Source organism: Bombina bombina, chromosome 8 (assembly GCF_027579735.1).
Source record: "Bombina bombina isolate aBomBom1 chromosome 8, aBomBom1.pri, whole genome shotgun sequence".
NCBI lineage: Eukaryota > Metazoa > Chordata > Amphibia > Anura > Bombinatoridae > Bombina > Bombina bombina.
In genome coordinates, this window is record NC_069506.1 from 125,348,396 (window position 1) to 125,372,955 (window position 24,560).

At 39.1% G+C, this 24,560-nt stretch overlaps 1 protein-coding gene across 1 annotated transcript in view; it reads left to right on the top strand.

Moving 5' to 3' along the window:
* The window catches only part of CCDC30 (coiled-coil domain containing 30), a 380,612-nt gene that overhangs the window by 79,826 nt on the left and 276,226 nt on the right, over nt 1-24,560 (top strand). Inside the window, exon 10 of the mRNA XM_053690989.1 lies at nt 17,540-17,619. Coding sequence (XP_053546964.1) covers nt 17,540-17,619 — 80 coding nt within the window. The remainder of the gene's footprint in view (nt 1-17,539; nt 17,620-24,560) is intronic.

Here is a 24,560-nt window from a genome sequence, read left to right on the forward strand (position 1 = left end):
AAGGGCCCTTCCACAAGATAGGCCGTTTAAGGCCAAAAACAAGGCTAATTTTCGCTCCTTTCGCAACTTCAGGAGCGGACCTGCTGCACAAGATAACGTTTCACAGCCCAAAGCAACCTGGAAACCCTTGCAGGGCTGGAATAAGGGTTAACAGGCCAAGAAGCCTGCTCCTGCTACCAAGACAGCATGAAGGGGTAGCCCCCGTTCCGGGACCGGATCTAGTAGGGTGCAGACTTTCTCTCTTTGCTCAGGCTTGGGCAAGAGATGTTCCGGATCCCTGGGCTTTAGAAAAAGTTGCTCAGGGGTATCTTCTAGAATTCAAGGATTCTCCCCCAAGGGGAAGGTTCCACATTTCTCGTTTGTCTTCAGACCAAACAAAGAAACAGGCGTTCTTACGCTGTGTAGAAGATCTTCTAAAAATGGGAGTGATTCACCCAGTTCCTATTGCAGAACAAGGACTGGGCTTTTACTCAAACCTGTTTGTAGTTCCCAAAAAGGAAGGAACTTTCAGGCCAATCCTGGATCTAAAAATTCTAAACAAATTCCTCAGAGTTCCGTCTTTCAAGATGGAAACCATTCGGACAATCTTGCCGATGATCCAGGAACGTCAATATATGACTACTGTGGATCTAAAGGATGCGTACCTACATATTCCTATCCACAAAGATCACCATCAGTTCCTAAGGTTCGCCTTTCTGGACAAACATTACCAGTTTGTGGCTCTTCCTTTCGGGTTGGCTACCGCTCCCAGAATTTTCACAAAGGTGTTAGGGTCCCTTCTGGTGGTACTAAGACCGCGGGGCATTGCAGTAGCACCTTACCTAGACGACATCTTAATACAGGCATCGTCTTTTCACAGAGCCAAGGCTCATACGGACATTGTCCTGGCCTTTCTAAGGTCTCACGGGTGGAAAGTGAACGTAGAAAAGAGTTCTCTGTCCCCGCTCACAAGGGTTCCCTTCCTGGGAACACTAATAGACTCGGTAGAAATGAAAATTTTTCTGACAGAGGTCAGGAAGTCAAAACTGTTGAATACTTGCCGAGTTCTTCATTCCATTCCTCGGCCTTCTGTGGCTCAGTGCATGGAGGTAATCTGTTTAATGGTTGCGGCAATGGACGTAGTCCCTTTTGCCCAAATTCATCTCAGACCACTGCAACTGTGCATGCTCAAACAGTGGAATGGGGATTATGCAGATTTGTCTCCTCAAATACAAATGGACCAGAAAACCAGAGACTCTCTTCTCTGGTGGTTGTCTCAGGATCACCTGTCTCAGGGAATGAGTTTCCGCAGACCGGAGTGGATCATTGTCATGACCGATGCCAGTCTGTTAGGCTGGGGTGCGGTCTGGGACTCCCTGAAAGCTCAGGGTCTATGGTCTCGGGAAGAATCTCTTCTCCTGATAAACATTTTGGAACTGAGAGCGATATTCAATACGCTCCAGGCGTGGCCTCAGCTAGCGGAGGTCAAATTCATCAGATTTCAGTCGGACAACATCACGACTGTAGCGTACATCAATCATCAGGGAGGAACAAAGAGTTCCCTAGCGATGAAGGAAGTATCCAAGATCATCAAATGGGCGGAGGATCACTCCTGCCATCTATCTGCAATTCACATCCCAGGGGTAGACAACTGGGAGGCGGATTTTCTAAGTCGTCAGAGTTTCCATCCGGGGGAGTGGGAACTCCACACAGAGGTTTTTGCTCAGCTGACCCAGCTATGGGGCATTCCAGAATTGGATCTGATGGCGTCCCGTCAGAACACAAAACTTCCCCTTTACGGATCCAGATCCAGGGATCCCAAGGCGGCATTGATAGATGCATTAATAGCGCCTTGGTCATTCAGTCTAGCTTATGTCTTTCCACTGTTTCCTCTTCTCCCTCGGCTAGTAGCCATAATCAAACAGGAGAAGGCTTTGGTAATTTTGATAGCACCTGCGTGGCCACGCAGGACTTGGTATGCAGACCTAGTGGACATGTCATCGGTCCCACCATGGAAACTGCCATCAAGGCAGGATCTTCTAATTCAAGGTCCTTTCAAGCATTCTCTGCAACTGACTGCTTGGAGATTGAACGCTTAATCCTAGCTAAGCGTGGTTTCTCTGAATCAGTTATAGATACTCTGATACAGGCCAGAAAGCCTGTCACCAGGAAAATTTACCATAAGATATGGCGGAAATATCTTTGTTGGTGTGAATCCAATGGTTACTCGTGGAGTAAGGTTAGGATTCCAAGGATATTGTCCTTTCTCCAAGAAGGATTGGAGAAAGGTCTGTCAGCTAGTTCCTTAAAGGGACAGATATCTGCTCTGTCTATCCTGTTACATAAGCGTTTGGCAGCTGTACCAGACGTTCAGGTGTTTGCACAGGCCCTAGTTAGAATCAAGCCTGTTTACAAGCCTGTGGCTCCTCCATGGAGTCTAAATTTAGTTCTTTCAGTTCTTCAAGGGGTTCCGTTTGAGCCTTTGCATTCCATAGATATTAAGTTATTATCTTGGAAAGTTCTGTTTTTAGTAGCCATTTCTTCTGCTCGAAGAGTTTCTGAATTGTCTGCTTTGCAATGTAATTCACCCTATCTGGTGTTCCATGCAGATAAGGTTGTTTTGCGTACCAAACCTGGTTTCCTTCCAAAGGTGGTTTCTAATAAGAATATTAACCAGGAAATCATTGTTCCTTCTCTGTGTCCTAATCCAGTTTCTAAGAAGGAACGACTTTTACACAATCTTGACGTGGTTCGTGCTTTAAAATTCTATTTAAAAGCAACTAAAGATTTCAGACAAACATCATCCTTGTTTGTTGTCTATTCTGGTAAGAGGAGAGGTCAGAAAGCGACTTCTACCTCTCTTTCCTTCTGGCTGAAAAGCATCATCCGATTGGCTTATGAGACTGCTGGACAGCAGACTCCTGAACGAATTACAGCTAATTCCACCAGAGCTGTGGCTTCCACATGGGCTTTCAAGAATGAGGCTTCTGTAGAACAGATTTGTAAGGCAGCGACTTGGTCTTCACTGCATACATTCGCCAAATTTTACAAATTCGATACTTTTGCTTCTTCGGAGGCTATTTTTGGGAGAAAGGTTTTGCAAGCAGTGGTGCCTTCCGTTTAGGTTACCTGACTTGTTCCCTCCCTTCATCCGTGTCCTAAAGCTTTGGTATTAGTATCCCACAAGTAAGGATGAAACTGTGGACTGGATACACCAAGTAAGAGAAAACAGAATTTATGCTTACCTGATAAATTACTTTCTCTTACGGTGTATCCAGTCCACGGCCCGCCCTGATAATTCGGTCAGGTTCAAATTTAATTTTTACAAATAACTACAGTCACCACTGCACCCTATGGTTCTCCTTTTTCTCCTAACCGTCGGTCGAATGACTGGGGGGGCGGAGCCTGAGGGGAGCTATATGGACAGCTTTGCTGTGTGCTCTCTTTGCCACTTCCTGTAGGGATTGAGAATATCCCACAAGTAAGGATGAGACCGTGGACTGGATACACCGTAAGAGAAAGTAATTTATCAGGTAAGCATAAATTCTGTTTTTTAAATTTTTTTGCTATAAATTGGGTGGTTCAGGAGCTCTTCATTAATCCTCCATATATAAGATATTAGTGATGCGGAGGGCCATTGTATTATGCATGATACTATTGAGTGATCTGTCCAGGTGGAGGGTAGGATGGATGATTGTGTCGCTAGGGCTAGTGTGTTAACATCTAAAAATAAATAATCAATTTGAGAGAATCGGGAGTGGGGGTGGGAAAAAAATGTGTAGTCCCTAGATTCGGGGTGGAGTGCTCTCCATGTGTCATGAACAGCAAGGGCTGATTTTTTATTTTTTTATTATTTATTTATAATCCAAAAATATAAGTACAAAAGCCTCTCAATTGGGCTTACCTTTCACCTCGCAGGGTATTTTACCAAGAAACAACAAAAGAAAAAACAAAATGTAAACAGCCTCTCATTTGGGCCAACATTTCACCTCACAGGGTGTTTTACAGATTCCAAACTTAATTAACAGACAGTTCTTCATGTATTAACCATGCAAATTACTTTCTATCAGTCATTACTCAGTATAATATAAACCAACAACAACAAAAAAACAGAAACAAAAAAAAAAAACCATTTGCCATTCCCACTCACCATCTATCACAACTTAGACTTTAAGCTTCTACTGTGTTCCTAAAGGGGTACCAGAACTGTTCCTGTAGGGTATCTGAAAGTGAATGTATAAATTTTCCCCATTTATTCATATATTCTATACTTGCATGCTCATTAAATTCTTGTATATCAAATTGTTCAATAATTGCCTGTTTTATCAAGAAATTCTTCCATTCTATGAAATTGAGTTTTTTGCTATTCTTCCAGTTTTTAAAAATTATACTCCTAGCTGCTAATACTGAAATATTTTTTAGTTTCCAATCTCTCCCCATTTCTTTAGTCCTTGATAGGAACAGCATATGTTCTAGCTCAATATTACTAGGTATCTTTAAAATCTTATCTAGCCAATACTTAATTTTAAGCCAAAATTGTATAATTAAGGGGCATTCCCAAATCATATGTATCAGATCAGCTGCACGTTTACTACATTTTGGACATTTTCTAAACTGTGTATTGCCCCATTTTGCTCCCTTCTCAGGGGTATAATAAGTTCTATATAATAATTTCAAGTGTGCCTCTCTCCAGGTTTCAGATATTGTGAATCCCTTATCCTTTCATTAGACTCATCCATTCCTCTAATGTAGGGTCTCCATTTACCCGTTAAGATATCTAAATTATTTTGACCTTCATGGGTGGAAATAAGTTTTTACCATGGTGAAATTGAGTATACTCCCTGCGTAACCATTTTTAACCACGGTTCAATTTTCTCCCATCCCCAGTTCCAGCCTTTTTCCCTAATAAGTTGGTTTGCATAATGCCTAACCTGGAGACAAGCATAGAAATCTTTATTATTTATTAGGAAATCATTTTTCAAAGAATCAAATGTTTTAACAGTCTTCCTTTCCATGTCTAGTGTTTGGTGTATGAATTTCAACCCTTTTACATCCCAATTTTGAAATAGGGATGAATTAAAACCCATTGGAAATACCAAGTTATTCTGTATTAACAGATATTTGGACATACCATATTCTATTCCTAAATTCTTGCAGAGTTTTTGCCAAAATATTATGGGGTTAGCCATAATTTTTGTATTTTTAATATTTGCTGGAAGCTTTTGCCATGGACTATGATTAAGATTCAGTAAATTATGCGGCTTAAAGAATTTTTTTTTAATTTCTGGTATCGTATAATACGAAACACCTGTTATCCACTCCACCACTATTCTCCTTAACATTACCCAATTATAGTGTTCCAAATTTGGAAGAGCTAGTCCACACATATTTCTTTGCAAATATAGTTTATTCAAAGATATTCTAGGTTTCTTATTATTCCATATAAATTGCCTGATGGCCGTCGACATCCCTCTTATATCTTTCTTCAACATTGGAATGGGAATATTTTGGATTAGGTATAACATTTTTGGAAAAATTATCACTTTAAAGATGTTAACTCTACCAGTAATTGATATAGGTAATTTAGTCCAAGCTTTTAAATCTTCTTTTATTTTCTTAAGTAATGGTGTATAATTTAAGCTATACCATGTATCCTCTCGAGTTGAAATCAGAATTCCTAAATATATTATGCCCTCTTGAGCAATCTTGAAATAATTTCCTAGCCTCGGGTCTTCATCCTCCCCGACTATCATCAATTCAGATTTAGCTACGTTAATCTTATAGCCCGAAAAAGAACTAAAATCTGATATTATTTTAAGTACTAACGGGATGTTTTCCTTAAGATTACGAACATATAATAGTAAGTCATCTGTGTAAAGGGAAACTTTACATTCATAATTACCCACCATTATTCCCTGTATTTTTTTCCCTTAACATAATGGCTAAAGACTCTATCACAATGTTAAATAGGGGTGAGAGTGGAGATCCCTGACGAGTACCTCTACCTAAGAGAAAGCTTTCTGATATCTGGCCATTCATCAATATTGCAGTACAAGGTTTTTTATATATATTCTTAACTAGATTAATTATTATTTCGGGGAGGCCGAATTCTAACAATGAGGTAAATAAATTATCCCATTCCACTGAATCAAATGCTTTCTGTGCGTCTAGGGAAATTATAGCTAGACTGGATCTATCACCTTTTTTATATTTTTTCTTCCGTTTTTGTTTTTCGTTTTTCACATAGTCTAACACTAGGAACACCTTTCGTAGATTGGAAGCAGAGTTTCTTCCCACCATAAAGCCCGTCTGATCACTATGAATTATGGATTTTAAGACTAACTGGATTCTATTTGCAATAATACCTGTCAAGATTTTATAGTGGGAATTTAGCAGGGATATGGGTCTATATGATTCCATCATGGTTGGATTTTTATTTGGTTTTAATATTAAGGTGGTCCAAGATGCCATAAAATGAGATGACATTCCCCCCCTCCCCCCATAAAGTATGAATTAAACAAGGAAGTTAAACATGGAGCTATATGTTCTATTAGTAATTTATAATATTCATTTGGTAGTATGTCTGGCCCAGGGGCTTTATTATTTTTTAGTTTCTTGATAGCATTACTAATCTCTTCTTCTGAGATTGTTCTGATAATTTTATTCCTCTTTGCTTCCTTGAGCTTTGGGTGTTTAAGCTTGGCCCAAAAATCACTCTTTTCTTTTAAGTTTAATTCTCCTGGGCTGTAAACCTTCTGATAGTATTCCGTAAACAGTTTTAAAATATCTTCCGTCTTATTTACAATCTTCCCATTCATAGTTATGGAGCTGATATGATTGTGTCCTTTCACTCTCTTTACTAAATTGGCTAATAGTTTCCCTGCTTTATTTCCATGTCTGTAGAATTTTGCGCTCATTCTAAGTTCTTGCTGCGTGGTTTTATTAAGTAGCCATATATCCCTAGCCTCCTTGGCCTCTTCATACTGTTGCCAGTTCTTCCTTTTTGGCTCATCAAGGTATTTGTTATATGCAGAGGATAATCTCTACCATTTCCTTCTCGTGTTTTTTTTTTTTTTTTTTTTAACTCATGAAGGCAATTACTTCCCCTCTAATTACAGCTTTCGACGCTTCCCAAAATATCTCTGGTTTATCCAGATATTCTAGGTTATTGGTGTAAAAGTCCTGCCACTTTGTTATTAGCATGTTTTTAAATTCTATATCATTAATTAAATAATTCGGAAACCGAAATCTTTTCATGGGAAAATTACCATTATTCATATAAATTTTAAGAATTATTGGGGCATGATCTGATATTGTTATCTCTTTTAATTCTGCTTCCACATCTAAACCTATTAATTTCTCTGAGATCAAAAACATGTCTATCCTTGAAAGCGTCTTATGAGCCTTAGAGGCACATGTATACTCCCTACCAATCATTTGATTTTGTTAATTATTCTGTGTGGGGTAGATGAGGTGCGATTGGAGTTATCCAATAGGGGATCTAGGGTTGTGTTAAGATCTCTTCCTGCAATTAGGAGACCTTTTGTGACTTCTAATATTTTTTCTGTCAGGGTTTTTACAAACTTGTCTTCATTAACATTGGGAGCGTAAATACATACTAGGGTGACAGTGGTATTGTATAGTTTACCCACAAGGATAAAGTATCTACCTTTGTTATCTTTATGTGCATTATACAGTTGGAAAGGTATTCCTTTTTTGAGGAGTATACCCACCCTTTAGTCTTAATAGTGTTGAAGGCGGGCCGAATTTGTATAAAAAGGTCTTGGGTACTTTACCCTATAAGAAGTGGGATTCCTGTAGGAAAACAAGGTTTCCTTTCTTATTTGCAAAGTCTCTAAGGGCTATATTGCGTCTGTAGGGGTTATTTAATCCTTTTGTGTTAACTGTGAGGATATTTCATTTTTTCTTATCCAGGTTGGCCATGGTGGTATGAGGTTGATGGGGGGGGTACGAGTGATAGTGACAAGGTCATTGGATGTGAAGTTTTCAGGGACATTTCTTTACTCAGAGTCTGAATTAGTGTCTGTAAGCAAAGAGTGGTGGATATGCTTATGAATTTACAATGCCATACATCAAGTATAAATAAACAAAATATAGAACAGTAACAAATAAACAATGATTCATGGTTAAAAGCCAAGAAGTGGCTTAAAACATTTATCATTTAAGAAGGAGGTCCAACAACCAACAGAACCTTAATTATAACTATTTTTTTAAACAGTAGTAATTAAACTTTTTAACCATTAATCTGTGTGAGTATTTATACTCTGCAATTAAACTAAATCATTGCATTCTGTAGTCATTATAGTGGTCCACTATATGAAAACTATGAGGTATTATGTATCTTGTGTAATAGGTATATTGAGGTACCAACATAATATTGTGTATTTTTTTTCTTATGAAGCTAATGATACATCTCTTTAGAAACATTATACATTATGAGTCTGTATAGTAATACATACAAGTGGTTCTGTCTCTCTAGTATGTAGAGGGGTAGTATCATCAGGATCAGGTGCTCTCCCCTTTGGGAGGGGTGGTAGTGGTGGGTCCATCTTTCCTCTTCTTAGATTGGACTGTCTGCCAAGGTGGTTTTGTGAAGGTGATATTATTGTTCCTAGGGTTGAATGAGAGTCACTTGAAGTTGTAGGTGGGCCCAGAAGCTTCAGCGGGTTATCAAGTTGTCACGAATACCCCATGATTGAGATTCTAAGAGGTTAATTTTCTGTAGTTTTGTGCTAAAAACATATAGTTTTCAAGAATAAATGTGTTCCCTGTGATGTGCCAGAACCCCTCATAAATAGTTTCTAAGGCCCATTTCACCAAATGTTATTGTGTATGCATTGAGCCATAAATCCAGTAAACTTGTCAGCTCCAGAGACACAAAGCAGTGTCTCTTCCCAGAAACTGATAAGGTCAGTAAAGGGACATGGGTACAATGTAGATATGTGTTTAAAACCTGTTATGACATTAGATGAAGGGAAATATGGCAACCATGTCATATTTGGTATCAAACTGATTCTCACAGTGTAAATAAGAGATTGCCTTTCTGTCTATATGAAAATGAATGTATCTAGCAGAAATAATGTGTTCTCTGATTTCAGTCAAAGGTACTTAAAGTTTATGGACTGTCGTAAAAGATAGGGGTTTTCCCAGCCAGCCCTTGCAAAGGGGGTGAGGTCAGGCAACCTGATCTATTGAAAACATGTATAAGGGTCTTGTGTTTTAACACTGAAATTATCATTACAAGGGAAGCTGTTCTACAGAGTAAGGACCCATTGCTTCATGCCATCTCCCTTTCACAGATACCAAGACTAGTACAGTATACGGTTCTGCTATTTTCTTCTTTTTATTTTAAAAACTGTTTGCTGTGTGTAATTTTACTTGTAACAACTTTTTATTAATAATGGGTTGTGCATAATATTTTTACTGAAAGAGATTGGTGGTAGTAAAACTATATTTTAGGTTATTTTCTGCTAAATAGTATTCTGAAAGTTAATGTGTAGGTCTGGGTTTTTCCTTGTGGCAGCTTGGAGCTAGATATGGTTTTAGTTTAGTGTGAGTGGCATTAAAGGGGAGTTTTGGGCATTTCTTTTACGTCTAGTACAGACTAGAGTGTTGTTAACCCTTGCACCCGCTGAACTAAGTCACACGCTTGCCTGGCATGGCTAGATTGTGACAGATTAGTGACAGTAGTAGGGGTCTGATAACCCTTTCTGTGCCAAACAAGTGACTGGCGCAGGGTTGGTTAACCTTGGTCGTCACACAAGTCCTTTTGAGAGTTTATCCAGGTCTTTTGGGCCTTTATAGATAAGGGTATATCTTTTGTAAGGAATAACCAAGCTGAAAAGGAACCCCAGAGATACTTTATACATTTTTCCTGTAGTATAGTTATGATTAAGCGTGATTCTCTTCTGAATGGTGCTGGGGCAGAGATCTGGAAAAAAAATTATTGAGTGGTCTAGGTAGGAGATCGTGTGTGATGTTCTAGCTTTCTGTCAAATTTCTACTCTGAGAATCTAAGGAATTTTATAATAGCGTCTCTGGGGGAGTGTTAGGAGGAGGAGGGGGTCTCAATGCCCTATGTACTCTTTCTAGTTTGACTAGTGAGGCTTGTGGATTCTCTTTGACGTGTAGAAACAGGCCTTGGAGATAGGGCAGAAGTTCAGCAGCTTTAACGTGTTCAGGGATACCTCTGATGCAGAGGTTACTTCTTCTTCTGCAATTATTCTCCAGGTCTTCTATCTTCTCTTGAAGGACTCTATTTTTGTTTCATGTGTATTAGCTTGTGTAGAAATTGAGCTTACCATAGAGCTGAAAGTTTCTTGTGTATCTTCTATCTCCTCAATTCTGTTCCCCAGGTCTGTGATATCTCTGCACATAGATGAGAATTCAGTTGTGATGAGGGTCTTAAGAGAGTCAAAGTCCTCCTTTTTAGGAAGTTTAGCAATATGTTGCTTGAGTTGGACCATGTATTCCAATGAAAGTGCAGTAGCTCAAGATGGCTCTTGTTCTGTGTTAGTTGTTAGCTGAGGTTCTGAGGCAGCTTGTGTATTGTCAGTTGCATAAAAAAAGGAGCTGACTGATATCGTTGAGGCAGATTGAGATTTAAGATGATTGTCCCCCTTAGTGTTTCTTTTAGAAGCCATTGTGATAGTGATATTTGTAGCTTTTTGTAGGAGAAGTGATAGTAGATATTAGAAACATAGAAACATAGATATTGACGGCAGATAAGAGCCATAGGCCCAGCAAGTCTGCCCGACCTTACCTAACAGTATAAACTTATCTAGTTCGTAGGATAGCCCTATGCTTGTCCCATGCATTTTTAAAGTCCCCCACAGTGTTTGTTGCTACTACCTCTTGAGGAAGTTTATTCCATAAATCAATCACTCTTTCTGTAAAGAAGTGCTTCCTCAAATTACTTCTGAATCTACTACCCTTTAGCTTGAGCTCATGACCCCTTGTTCTTGAATTTTCCATTTTATGTAAAATACCCACAGCCTCAGTTTTACTAAACCCTTTAATGTACTTGAAAGTTGCTATCATATCACCTCTTTCCCTTCTCTCCTCTAAGCTATACATATTTAGGTCATTGAGCCTATCCTGGTAAGTTTTATTTTTTAGACCATGTACCATTTTGGTAGCCCTCCTTTGCACAGATTCAAGTTTGTTAATATCCTTCTGAAGATATGGTCTCCAGAACTGCACACAATACTCAAGATGAGGCCTAACTAATGATCTATAAAGTGGCATAAGAACCTTACTATTTCTGCTGCAAATACCTCTACCAATACATCCAAGCATTCTGCTAGCCTTACTCGCTGCATTACTACATTGTTTACTAAGTTTTAAATCATCTGAAATAATAATTCCCAAGTCCTGTTCCTCGTCTGTAACAGTCAGTAAAGTGTCATTGAGTCTGTAATTAACATTTGGATTTTTCTTCCCTAAATGCATTATTTTACACTTTGCTGTGTTAAACTTTAGATCCCAGTCGTTTGTCCAATCCTCCAATTGTTGTATATCACTTCTCATTTTGTCTACCCCCCCCTGGAACATCCACTCTGTTGCAAATTTTTGTATCATCTGCAAAGAGACATACTTTCCCCTGTAGCCCTTTGCGGATATCGCAGATAAATATGTTAAACAAAACAGGCCCCAGAACTGACCCCTGAGGAACACCACTAGTAACAGCCCCCTCTGCTGAATGAACTCCATTTACTAAGACACTTTGTTTTCTGTCCTTAAGCCAGCATTCCACCCAGTTCACAATTTTTGAATCTAGACCAAGGAGATATAGTTTGTGAATAAGTTTATTGTGTGGGACGGTGTCAAATGCTTTGCTGAAATCTAGATATGCTACATCAACTGCTCCTCCCTTGTCTAATACTTTTGTTACATAATCAAAGAAGTCAATTAGATTAGTCTGACATGATCTCCCTGAAGTAAAACCATGCTGATTTTGGTCCTCTAAATTGTTTGTCTTTATGTAAGTCATAATTCTTTCTTTTAAGAGGCTTTCCATTAATTTCCCTACTACTGAAGTTAAACTAACTGGCCTGTAGTTGCCAGATTCTTCTCTACTGCCTTTTTTATGAAGGGGTATTACATTTGCTATTCTCCAATCATCTGGGACAGCTCCTGTTAATAGTGACTGATTAAACAGATCAGTTAATGGGACAGTTAGCACTGATCGAAGTTCTTTTAAAACCCTTGGATGAATATTATCAGGACCCACTGCCTTTGTAACATTTATTTTTTATAATGCTAACAAAACCTCATCCTCTGTAAAAAGATTACTGTTAAGCTTGTTTCTATTTTGCGTAGCATCCCTTAATGTAGACATTGTATCTTCACAATCTTTAGTGAAAACAGAACAGAAGTAATCATTGAGACAGTCTGCAATCTGCTTATCTCCTTCTATTATTCTACCATCAACTGATTTCAATTTTACTATTCCTACCTTATTTTTTCTTCTTTCACTGATATATCTAAAGAATGTTTTGTCCCCATGTTTTACTGACTGTGCTATCTTCTCTTCTGCATGAGCTTTAACCTTCCTAATTAACTGCTTAGTCTTTTTTTGTTGGAGTCTCCATATTTTCATATCATCATCTGCTTGTGTGTGTCTGTAATTTTTATAAGCTATCTTTTTTGTCTTTACAGCATGTGCTACTTCTTTGGAAAACCAAATTGGTTTCCGCTTTCTTTTACTTTTACAGACATGTCTAATACAGTGTGCGGTTGCATCTAAAATGGCACCTTTCACAAATTCCCACTGTTCTTGAACCCCTGTAATAAGAGTTTTCCCCTTTAAATAGTTCTTTAGGTATTCTCCCATTAATGAAAAATCTGCCGTCCTAAAGTCTAAAACTTTTGTTTTAGTCTGGGTGGACAGTTCCTGAACATGAATACTAAACCAAACAGATTGATGATCACTGGATCCTAAGTTCTCACCTACAGACACATCTGAAACTGTATCACTGTTTGTAAGTATTAGATCTAATATAGCTTCCTTACGAGTTGGTTCCTTGACTAATTGTTCAAGTGATTCCCCTAGCAGAGATTCAAGAATATACCTGCTTCTAGCCGATCTAGCAGAAGGAATCTTCCAGTCTATATCTGGCAAATTAAAGTCCCCCAGTACTATAACCTTACCCTTCATGGTCATTTTGGTTATTTCATCTAATAACAGATTGTCCAGTTTTTCATCCTGCAATGGAGGCCTATATACAACCCCTATTCTAAAAACATTTTTATCTCCAATTTCCAAAGTCACCCAAATACTTTCCACCTCATCATTTGTTCCTACAATTTCAGTAACCTTTATATTTTCATTTACATACAAAGCAACTCCTCCACCTTTCTTTCCTACTCTGTTCTTTTTAAATAACCTGTATCCAGGTATGACTATGTCCCAGTCATGCAAATCATTGTACCATGTTTCTGTTATAGCTACTAAATCCAAGTTGTCCCTAGTCATTATTGAAATGAGTTCAGGTAATTTATTTCCTAAGCTGCGAGCATTTGTGCTCATGGCACGAAGAATTTTTCTACTAGAATTTCTAGAATTGTTACTTGGACTAACAGTTTTGGCATGCTGTGGGGGGGCAGGTGGATATATTAATGCTATATTAATATTCACACTGGGTGAAGCATGGCAGGCGCTGCAAAAGTGAAATTTGAGTTTAAACTGTCTGATCTCGGTAAGTCTATATGAAAGTGTTTGACTAGGGGGGTGGTAGAGTAATCTTTGCAGTTGTTTGAGGAGAAGAGCACTGTAATATAATCCACGTTGTTTGTTCACTGCTATGATTCACGTTTATCCAAGCGTGTTAATTGTATTAACTGTTAGAGACAGAGTTCATTAATCCCGGTCCTTATGGAAATGATGCCATCTACTCTTTTATTTGGGATCTTGTCTTTTATTGTGAGGTATGAAAATCATGCATACCTGTTAGCTCTTTACACAAGTAGTGTTGCGCATCAGTGCTAGTCCAGCATCCTGGGCCTAGATTTTCTTTTTCTTTAATAACATGTAGGTTATTTAGCAGCTGTGTTGTTCGGGATTGATTAGTGGAAGTTAGGTATAGTTTACTGGTTTAATTGTGCAATCTGATCCTATCAGGGCTCGACGCTGCATCTGTGGCACCAGTTTTTTTCATGTGTGGAGTTACGTAGTAGGCCGCGGGTACTCCAAGATGGCTGCGATTCAGTGTACCCTCGAGGAGAAAAAGGCTCCAGCGGGAGCGTAATAATGCCCAAATTCGACTTGTTGCGGTCACATCAGGCTCTAATGTTGTGTGCATGGTTAGTGGAGCTGGTTTGCCGGTTACTACTGACTCAATAGATGGCTGTGGTCCGTTGTTTGTCTCGTAGCTGTGAGACTATGCGTCTATTTGTCTGCTTGACCAAGCTCTGCCTGAAAATGCAACTTTTAATGAATTCTTCAGTCTCAAAATTTATCAACCCTTTCATGGCAAGCATCTTTAGTACTTAATACAGCACCCTTTTGCTGTTATGACCTGCTACAAACGAGATGTATAGCCAGACACCAGCTTCTGGCAGTGTTACTGAGGAAACTTAGCCCATTCCTTATGAACAGTGGCCTCCAGTTCAGTTATATTCTTGTTTTTGTGTGCTGCAACCACCTTCTTCAAGTCCCACCATAGATTTTCTGTGGGGTTCAAGTCAGGTGACTGTGATGGCCACTGTAGAATCTTCCAGGACTTCTTCTGCAGCCAAGCCTTGGTAGAATTTGAGGTATGTTTGGGATCATTGTCCTGATAGAAGGTCCAATGACGCCCAAGCTTCAGCTTCTTTACAGATGGCATTACGTCTTCTCCTAGTATTACCTGATACTTCAATTAATCCATCTTGCCTTCCACACGCTGCAGGTGCCAGAGGAGGCAAAGCAGCCCCAGAGCATCACCGAGACACCACCATCCTTAACTATAGTCAGGGTGTTCTTTTCAGCGTATGCTTCACTCTTCTTCCTCCAGACATACCTCTGATCCATCCGGCCGAAAAGTTCCAGTTTTTTTTCATCGTTCCACAGAACAGAATCACAGAACTTGTGGGGCTTATTTATATGATTTTGAGCATATTGGAGCCGACTTTTCTTGAGCTTTTGGGTCAGTAGTGGTGTACGATTTGGAGTTATAGCATGGAAACGTTCTGCATTTAGTACGCGCCTTTCTGTGCAAACTGAAACCTCAGTTCCTGTTTCCACCAAGTCTTGCTGTCAGTCTTTTGCAGTCACTCTAGGGTTTTTCTCAACCTGCCTTCTCAGAAATCTGGTTGCAGCCATTGATTCTGCCCCGTCCAGGTAGTGTAACCACTGTTCTTTTAACTTTGATCTTACAAACTATGCTTCCAACGGTGTCTCTAGGAACATTCACACCCTTTGCTATCTTTTTGTATCCAGTTCCTTGTTTGTGAAGTGCGATGATCTCTTCTCTTAACTTTTTGGGCCATTCTTTTCACAGCCATATTTCTAACATACAATCAAATGTGACACTCAACAAACCCCTAGCCAGGTATTGTTTAGCTCAAGCACACCTGGCGCAACTAATGAAGCCCTTGATTAGTTGCATCAGGTGTGCTGCAGACAACTGTTTTGCATATTTGTGCTGTTGTGATGGATTCTTTTCAGAGGGTTGAATAATTTTGAGACGGCAGAATTCATTAAAAGTTGCATTTTCAGTTGAATTTGAGGAAAACACTTGAAGCATACGTGGTGTTGAGCTATTTCAATTGCTTTTGTTCATTGCAAACAGCTGAAAGTCTGTACATTTTGACAATAAACCTGATTTGCAATGGGGGTTGAAAAATTTTGATTACAACTATATAGTTATGTGTTAATATGTGTATTTACACATATTAACACATACATATATATGTATATCAGCACTGCAGAATCTGTTGGCGCTCTACAAATACCTGATAATTATAATAATATACATATATATATTTAAAAATGCTGCGCTACTTACCCCTTTCAACGTGCTAGGTTCTCATGCCGTGTCCCATTGGAGCCTATGGAAGCATGCACTGGTTTTACTCAGTGGAGCTCTAATATTGCTTTCGCAAAAGTGATATTTAGAGCTCCACTTGTAATCTGGCCCTTTGTGTAATATTGTATTTTATATCAGCATAGTCTGTACTTTATTAGAATGAATAACACTTTGTTTTTCAATGGTCAAACTCTGTCCAGCACTTTGAGTGCTCTTTCAGTTTTCAGGAGTAGAGAATCCACAATTTTTGGACTTAAATTACAGAAAAGGGGGGGCAAAATATATAATGAAAGTGTAAATTGCAAAGTTGTTTTGCTATGCAAAATTAAGCATTCATATTAAAGTCTTAACGTTTTTATGGAACAGTCTGAAAAACAGAAAAAAGTTCTGGGTCCAAATATATGTTCCCCTGTTCCCAATCTACTCACAAGAGTTGCAGCACCCAAACTTTCTGTTAGAGACAGACTGGGGTCTCACAGCGCCCCAGCTCGCTGATCTCCCGTTCTCTGGATCCACAATGGGAAGATGTCAGCAACTTTCACAGTTAGAGCTGTTGTGGAAAAGCAGTTTGTCAATCGCGATACTCGACCACTCAGCTGATTAGGGGTACTTTCGAGGATACATTTCGAGGAAAATCTCCCATTCCCAGGTTGGTCTGAGGAAAGGGAGATTATCCTCGAAATTTCACCAGAATAAAGAAATACTGAAGTTTGTCTTAAACCCAGCAAAGTGCGATCATAACCCCTGATCGGCTGAGTGGTCGAGTATAACGATTGACAACCTGCTTTTCCACAACAGCTCTGGATGTGAAAGCTGCTAAAATCATCCCTTTGTGGATCCAGAGAGCGGGAGATCAGCGAGCTGGGGCACTGTGAGACTCCAGTCTGTCTCTAACAGAACGTTTGGGTGCTGCAACTCTTGTGAGTAGATTGGGTGCGGGGGAGCGTATATTTGGACACAGATTGCTACATTAGTTGATATACACAAGGAAGCACCTCTCTTTTTTTTCTGTTTTTCAGACTGTTCCATTTTGCTTTTTTCACGGATTTGGGTGATTAGAGAGAGCAGCTGACCCCCTCAACAGATATCCCTAAGACTATAATATTGGAAGATCACTGTTGACATATCTTTATCTTGTTTTGGCCTGACTTTGTGGTGCCCCCTTTATTCTGAACTTTGTTCAGTGTTCTCTCAAAGTTGTCCCTGCCCAAAAATATGTTTTAAAATTCAGAGCCTTGACAGCCAGTTAAAAAAACAGGGTTTTATCTGAATTTCAAATGACTTTGGACCACAGAAACTCATCTGATACATTGAGATCTTTCCCAAACCCTATTGTAATTCTTCAGAAAACACTTTTGTATCATTTTTCAAGATTTAAATTTTTTTTTTGAGTACTTTTACCCTGTTGAAAAATTAATTATCTCACACATAATCAGTTTACATTTCAAACATGATCACATTAAAATGTTAACATGGAAAACAAAATACTATTTTTAAGCATCTAACAAAACATTTATTTTGTTAAACAGAGTGAAAAAAGTGACAGTGAATCAAGAGGAACCATGCTTACTTCACAAAATGATCAGGACAATGAGCTGCTTCATAAAAGGTGTTTTTTCTTTATCTTTATATCTTGATATTTGTGTCATTGGATTTGTTTACTAAGCGTAACTTTAGGGGTCTTAGAGTTCTCAATTTCGACTGTGCCCATACCTCTAGGGGGAAATCTAGCCCTGCAATCAGTACTGGCGTTGCTACAGAGTTTACCGGTCTTTTTTGTGTGTCCCCTGCAAAATAAGGGTTAGAGTTAAAGGAAAGGGTAATGATTTGCCTTTACAGTATGGTGACAGAGTTTCCAAGATGGCTACCACAGTTCCGCTATGCAGATAAAGATGCCACCATATTTGTAGATAAGCTGTACAGTTTATATCCTGTGATGCAGACGAACCAAAGGAGAAGGATGATCCACAGTAACAGAGAAGCAGTTTTTTTTCCTAGCTCAGCCTTTTCTTATCGCAAACAACCAGAATTGGCACTGTTACAATGTTAGAGCCCTCCACAGTCTGTCCCCTTTTCCATCCCCCTCTTCCTACTGTGTAGATGAATCTTGAACATAAATGTTGTAAGTATTTGAATTTGTAGATTGACTAATATTGCGCAAGTATTCTCACGAAAGACATAACTAGACAAGCAACATGCTTGAGCTGGGGAGAGAAGTGCAAGATAGTGAATGAATGTTTAGGTAAGTAGGGTCCTAGTCTGGCTGATTTGAGCTCTGGGGGCCATACAAATTGAGGGGGGGGGGGGGTATGTGTAAATAGAGAAGGCTGATTGGCACTCTAACAGATGCACAAAAGAAAACTTTGAAAAAGTAAAAGAAAAATGAAAGACAACTAAAAACAAGAAAAAACTTACGACTAGATTACGAGTTGTGCGTTAGGGTAAAAAAGCAGCGTTAAGAGGTCCTAACGCTGCTTTTTTTCGCCCGCTGGTATTACGAGTCTTGAAGGTTTAGGGTGACCGAACACTTCTTTGGCCTTACCGCAAAACGACTTACGTAAACTTCGTAAAGTCTTTTTTTTTCTATTGGACTTCCATAGCGCTGATATTACGAGTCTGTCCTGGGAGGCCAAAAAGTGAGCAGTACACCCTACCCCGTCAAGAATCCTAACGCATTTAAAAGTCAGTAGTTATGAGTTTTATGGTACAAAGCCATAGCATAAAACTCATAACTAAAGTGCTAAAAAGTACACTAACACCCATAAACTACCTATTAACCCCTAAACCGAGGCCCTCCCGCATCGCAAATACTAAAATAAATTTTTTAACCCCTAATCTGCCGCTCTGGACATCGCCGCAACCTACATTATATTTATGAACCCCTAATCTGCTGCCCCCAACATCGCCGCCACCTACATTATATTTATTAACCCCTAATCTGCCGCCCCCAATGTCGCCGCCACTTACCTACACTTATTAACCCCTAATCTGCCGCCCCCAACGTCACCACCACTATAATAAACATATTAACCCCTAAACCGCCGCACTCCTGCCTCGCAAACATTAGTTAAATATTATTAACCCCTAATCAGCCGGCCCTAACATCGCCGCCACCTACCTACATTTATTAACCCCTAATCTGCAGCCCCCAACATATTAAAGTTATTAACCCCTAAACCTAAGTCTAACCCTAAACCTAACACCCACTAACTTAAATTTAATTTAAATAAATCTAAATAAATATTCCTATCATTAACTAAATTATTCCTATTTAAAACTAAATACTTACCTATAAAATAAACCCTAAGCTATCTACAATGTAACTAATAGTTACATTGTAGCTAGCTTAGGGTTTATTTTTATTTTACAGGCAAGTTTTGTATTTATTTTAACTAGGTAGAATAGTTATTAAATAGTTATTAACTATTTAATAACTACCTAGTTAAAATAAAGACAAATTTACCTGTAAAATAAAACCTAACCTAAGTTACAATAACACCTAACACTACACTATAATTAAATAAATTAACTAAATTAAATACAATTACCTAAATTAAATTAAATAAGCTAAAGTACAAAAAAACAAAACACTAAATTACAGAAAATAATAAACAAATTACATAAATTTAAACTAATTACACCTAATCTAATAGCCCTATTAAAATAAAAAAGCCCCCCCCCAAAAAAAAAAAAACCTAGCCTAAACTACCAATAGCCCTTAAAAGGGCCTTTTGCGGGGCATTGCCCCAAAGTAATCAGCTCTTTTACCTGTAAAAAAAAAATACAAACAACCCCCCCAACAGTAAAACCCACCAGCCTTAAAAGGGCAGTTAGCTCTTTTGCAAGCCCAAACCCCTAATCTAAAAAATAAACCCACCCAATACACCCTTAAAAAAACCTAACACTAACCCCCTGAAGATCGTCTTACCGGGAGACGTCTTCATCCAAGCCAGGCGAAGTGGTCCTCCAGACGGGCAGAAGTCTTCATCCAAGCCGGGCAGAAATGGTCCTCCAGACAGGCAGAAGTTTTCATCCAGACGGCATCTTCTATCTTCATCCATCCGGCGCGGAGCGGCTCCATCTTCAAGACATCCGACTTGGAGCATCCTCTTCTTCCGACGACTAATACAGAATGAAGGTAAGTGACGTCATCCAAGATGGTGTCCCTTAGATTCCGATTGGCTGATAGAATTCTATCAGCCAATCGGAATTAAGGTAGAAAAAATCCTATTGGCTGATGCTATCAGCCAATAGGATTGAGCTTGCATTCTATTGGCTGATTGGAACAGTTATTTTATAGGTAAGTATTTAGTTTTAAATAGGAATAATTTAGTTAATGATAGGGATATTTATTTAGATTTATTTAAATTATATTTAAGTTAAGGGGTGTTAGGTTTAGGGTTAGACTTAGGTTTAGGGGTTAATAACTTTAATATAGTGGCGGCGACGTTGGGGGCGGCAGATTAGGGGTTAATAAATGTAGGAAGGTGGCGGCGATGTTAGGGCCGGCAGATTAGGGGTTAATAATATTTAACTAATGTTTGCGAGGCGGGAGTGCGGCGGTTTAGGAGTTAATATGTTTATTATAGTGGTGGCGACGTTGGGGGCGGCAGATTAGGGGTTAATAAATATAATGTAGGTGTCAGCGATGTTGGGGGCAGCAGATTAGGGGTTCATAAGTATAATGTAGGTGGCGGCGGTGTCCGGAGCGGCAGATTAGGGGTTAATAATTATAATTTAGGTGTCGGCGTTGTTGGGGGCGGCAGATTAGGGGTTAATAAGTGTAAGATTAGGGGTGTTTAGACTGAGGGTTCATGTTAGGGTGTTAGGTGTAAATATAAATTTTATTTCCCCTTAGGAATCAATGGGGCTGCGTTACGTTTTACGCTGATTTTTTGCAGGTGTTAGACTTTTTTTCAGCCGGCTCTCCCCGTTGATTCCTATGGGGAAATCGTGCATGAGCACGTTACACCAGCTCACTGCTGACTTAAGCAGCGCTGGTATTGGAGTCCGGTAATGAGCAAAATTTTGCTCAACGCTCACTTCTAGTCTTTTAACAATGGGTTTCTGAAAACTCGTAATACCAGCGCTGCAGGTAAGTAAGCGGTGAGGGAAAACTGCTGGTTAGCACCGCATAGCCTCTAACGCAAAACTCGTAATCTGGGCCTTCATTAGCCTTGAAATAGAGGCACATGACCGCAAGATGAGATACTTTTCAGCCAAAAAATCTTTTTAGAATTTTACATGCTTGCCTTAGGTTTTAGATGAAAAAACACAGTTATGCCCTACAGTACGGCGTTCTGTCTGCGAGGTCTCATTCTATTCAGGGGGACAACTTTTTTTTATAAGAAAACAGTTGTGCGAATATTCAACATTTACATTTACCGGCTCAGGAGCGGCAACACACCACTATGTATTTAACCAATTGGCAGGTAGTTAAAAGCATAGAAACAAGCATTTGTGTAATAGTACTAATATTTTAGCATGTACCTCTATATGTCTTTACAGGCTTTAAACACACAGAGACATATTACAAGTTAAGTGCAAAAATGCTAGCAGTATGGAGCGTAGAGATAGCTGAAGAGCAATCAATACCACTTGCATGTTTGCCCTAAAATTAAGGCAATGGTTAATATTTAACATGCGTGTGGTAGTATAGTGTGTGCTGCACTTTTCATGTTGGATATCAAAGGTGCATAATTTCCCTCACATACAGTGGATATAAAAAGTCTACACACCCCTGTTAAAATGTCAGGTTTCTGTGATGTAAAAAAATGAGACAGAGATAAATCATTTCAGAACTTTTCCACCTTTAATGTGACCTATAAACTGTACAACTCAATTGAAAAACAAACTGAAATCTTTTAGGTAAAGGGAAATAAAAATAAAAAAATAAAATAATATGGTTGCATAAGTGTGAACACCCTTTCATAACCGGGGATGTAGCTGTGTTCAGAATTAAGCAATCACATTCAAAATTATGTTAAATAGGAGTCAGTACACACCTGTCATCATTTAAAGTGCCTCTGATTAACCCCAAATAAAGTTCAGCTGTGCTAGTAGGTCTTTCCTGACATTTTGTTAGTCGCATGCTACAGCAAAAGCCATGGTCCGCAGAGAGCTTCTAAAGCATCAGAGGGATCTCATTGTTAAAAGGTATCAGTCAGGAGAAGGGTACAAAATAATTTCCAAGGCATTAGATATACCATGGAACACAGTGAAGACAGTCATCATCAAGTGAAGAAAATATGGTGCAACAGTGACATTACCAAGAACTGGATGTCCCTCCAAAATTGATGAAAAGACGAGAAGAAAACTGATCTGGGAGGCTGCCAAGAGGCCTACAGCAATGTTAAAGGAGCTGCAGGAATATCTGGCAAGTACTGGCTGTGTGGTACATGTGACAACAATCGCCCGTATTCTTCATATGTCTGGGCTATGGGGTAGAGTGGCAAGACGGAAGCCTTTTCTTACAAAAAAAAAATCCAAGCCTGGTTAAATTTTGCAATAACACATCTGAAGTTTCCCAAAAGCATGTTGCAAAAGGTGTTCTGGTCTGATGAAACCAAAGTTTATCTTTTTGGCCATAATTCCAAAATATATGTTTGGCGCAAAAACAACACTGCATATCATCAAAAGAACACCATACCCACAGTGAAGCATGGTGGTGGCAGCATCATGCTTTGGGGCTGTTTTTCTTCAGCTGGAACTGGGGCCTTAGTCAAGGTAGAGGGAATAATGAACAGTTCCAAATACCAGACAATATTGGCACAAAACCTTCAGGCTTCTGCTAGAAAGCTGAACATGAAGAGGAACTTCATCTTTCAGCATGACAACGACCCAAAGCCTACATCCAAATCAACAAAGGAATGGCTTCACCAGAAGAAGATTAAAGTTTTGGGATGGCCTAGCCAGAGCCCAGACCTGAATCCAATTCAAAATCTGTGGGGTGATCTGAGAAGGGCTTTGCACAGGAGATGCCCTCGCATTCTGACAGATTTAGAGTGTTTTTGCAAAGAAGAGTGGGCAAATCTTGCCAAGTCAAGATGTGCCATGCTGAAAAACTCATACCCAAAAAGACTGAGTGCTGTAATAAAATCAAAAGGTGCTTCAATAAAGTATTAGTTTAAGGGTGTTCACACTTATGCAACCACATTATTTTAGTTTTTTATTTTTATTTCCCTTTATCTAAAAGATTTCAGTTTGTTTTTCAATTGAGTGGTACAGTTTATAGGTTACATTAAAGGTGGAAAAAGTTCTGAAATGATTTATCTTTGTCTCATTTTCTCTTGTAAGGTGTATCCAGTTCACGGATTCATCCTTTAGTTGTGGGATATTCTCCTTCCCTACAGGAAGTGGCAAAGAGAGCACACAACAGAGCTGTCCATATAGCTCCCCCTCTAGCTCCACCCCCAGTCATTCTCTTTGCCGGCTCTAAGCAATCGGAAGGGTAAAGTGAATGTGGTGTTAGAAATGTAGTTTTTATTTTCTACAAGCAAAAGTTTATTATTTTAAATGGTGCCAGTGTGTACTATTTACTCTCTAGCAGAAAGGAGATGAAGATTTCTGCAGGGAGGAAGATGATTTTAGCATGTTGTAACTAAAATCCACTGCTGTTCCCACAAAGGACTGAGGAGTACAAGAAAACTTCAGTTGGGGGGAACGGTTTGCAGGTTAGGCTGCAAAAAAGGTATGTTCAGTCATTTATTTCTAGACAAGACTGTGATAATGCTAGAAAAGACTGATAATATCCCCATGAGGGAAGGGTAAGCTGTATTCAGAGACTAAGTATGGAATTGCAAGCTTACATAACAGGGCTAGTTTATGCTGGTTGACACTACTTAATGGCAAATGGTTTTTTTATTGAAAATTTTCATTTTTTTGAGACACTTTGAAGGTTCCTTTGGGTTTCTTTCAGGGGTTGTTACCCACATGGCTATTATTAAAACACTTAGGAGTTTTTCTTTAGGCCTCACAGCACCGGAGTAAGGTGGGAGGGGCCTAATTTCACGCCTCAGATGCGCAGTTATATTTGACTTGAAGCCCAGGCTGTTTCACATGGAGGGTCCTGCTGCAGTTTGAGGGCCTATAAGAAGCTTTTTCCCCACAAATCTGGCTCCTAAGGGCAGGTAGGGCCACAGCAGAGCTGTGGCAAGGTGCTGATGTTGTTTTAACCGGTTTGTTGGCTTACTGTCGATCCAGTTTGGGCATTAAGGGGTTAATCGTTTTTATTGCTAGTGGTGCAATCTTACTAATGCTTTAGGTACATACTGTAAAAATTTCGAAAAGTTTGCTGCATTTTTCACTGTTTTGCAAAATTGTGTGCCTTTTTTATCTCTTAAAGGCACAGTAACGTTTTTTTTCAAAGTGTGTTTTTACTTGATTAAAGTGATTTCTAAGCCTGTTTGTCTTACTACTAGTCTGTTAAACATGTCTGACACCAAGGAAAATCCTTGTTCAATGTGTTTAGAAGCCATGGTGGAACCCCCTCTCAGAATGTGTCCCACTTGTACTGATATGTCTATACATTTTAAAGAACATATTGTTGCA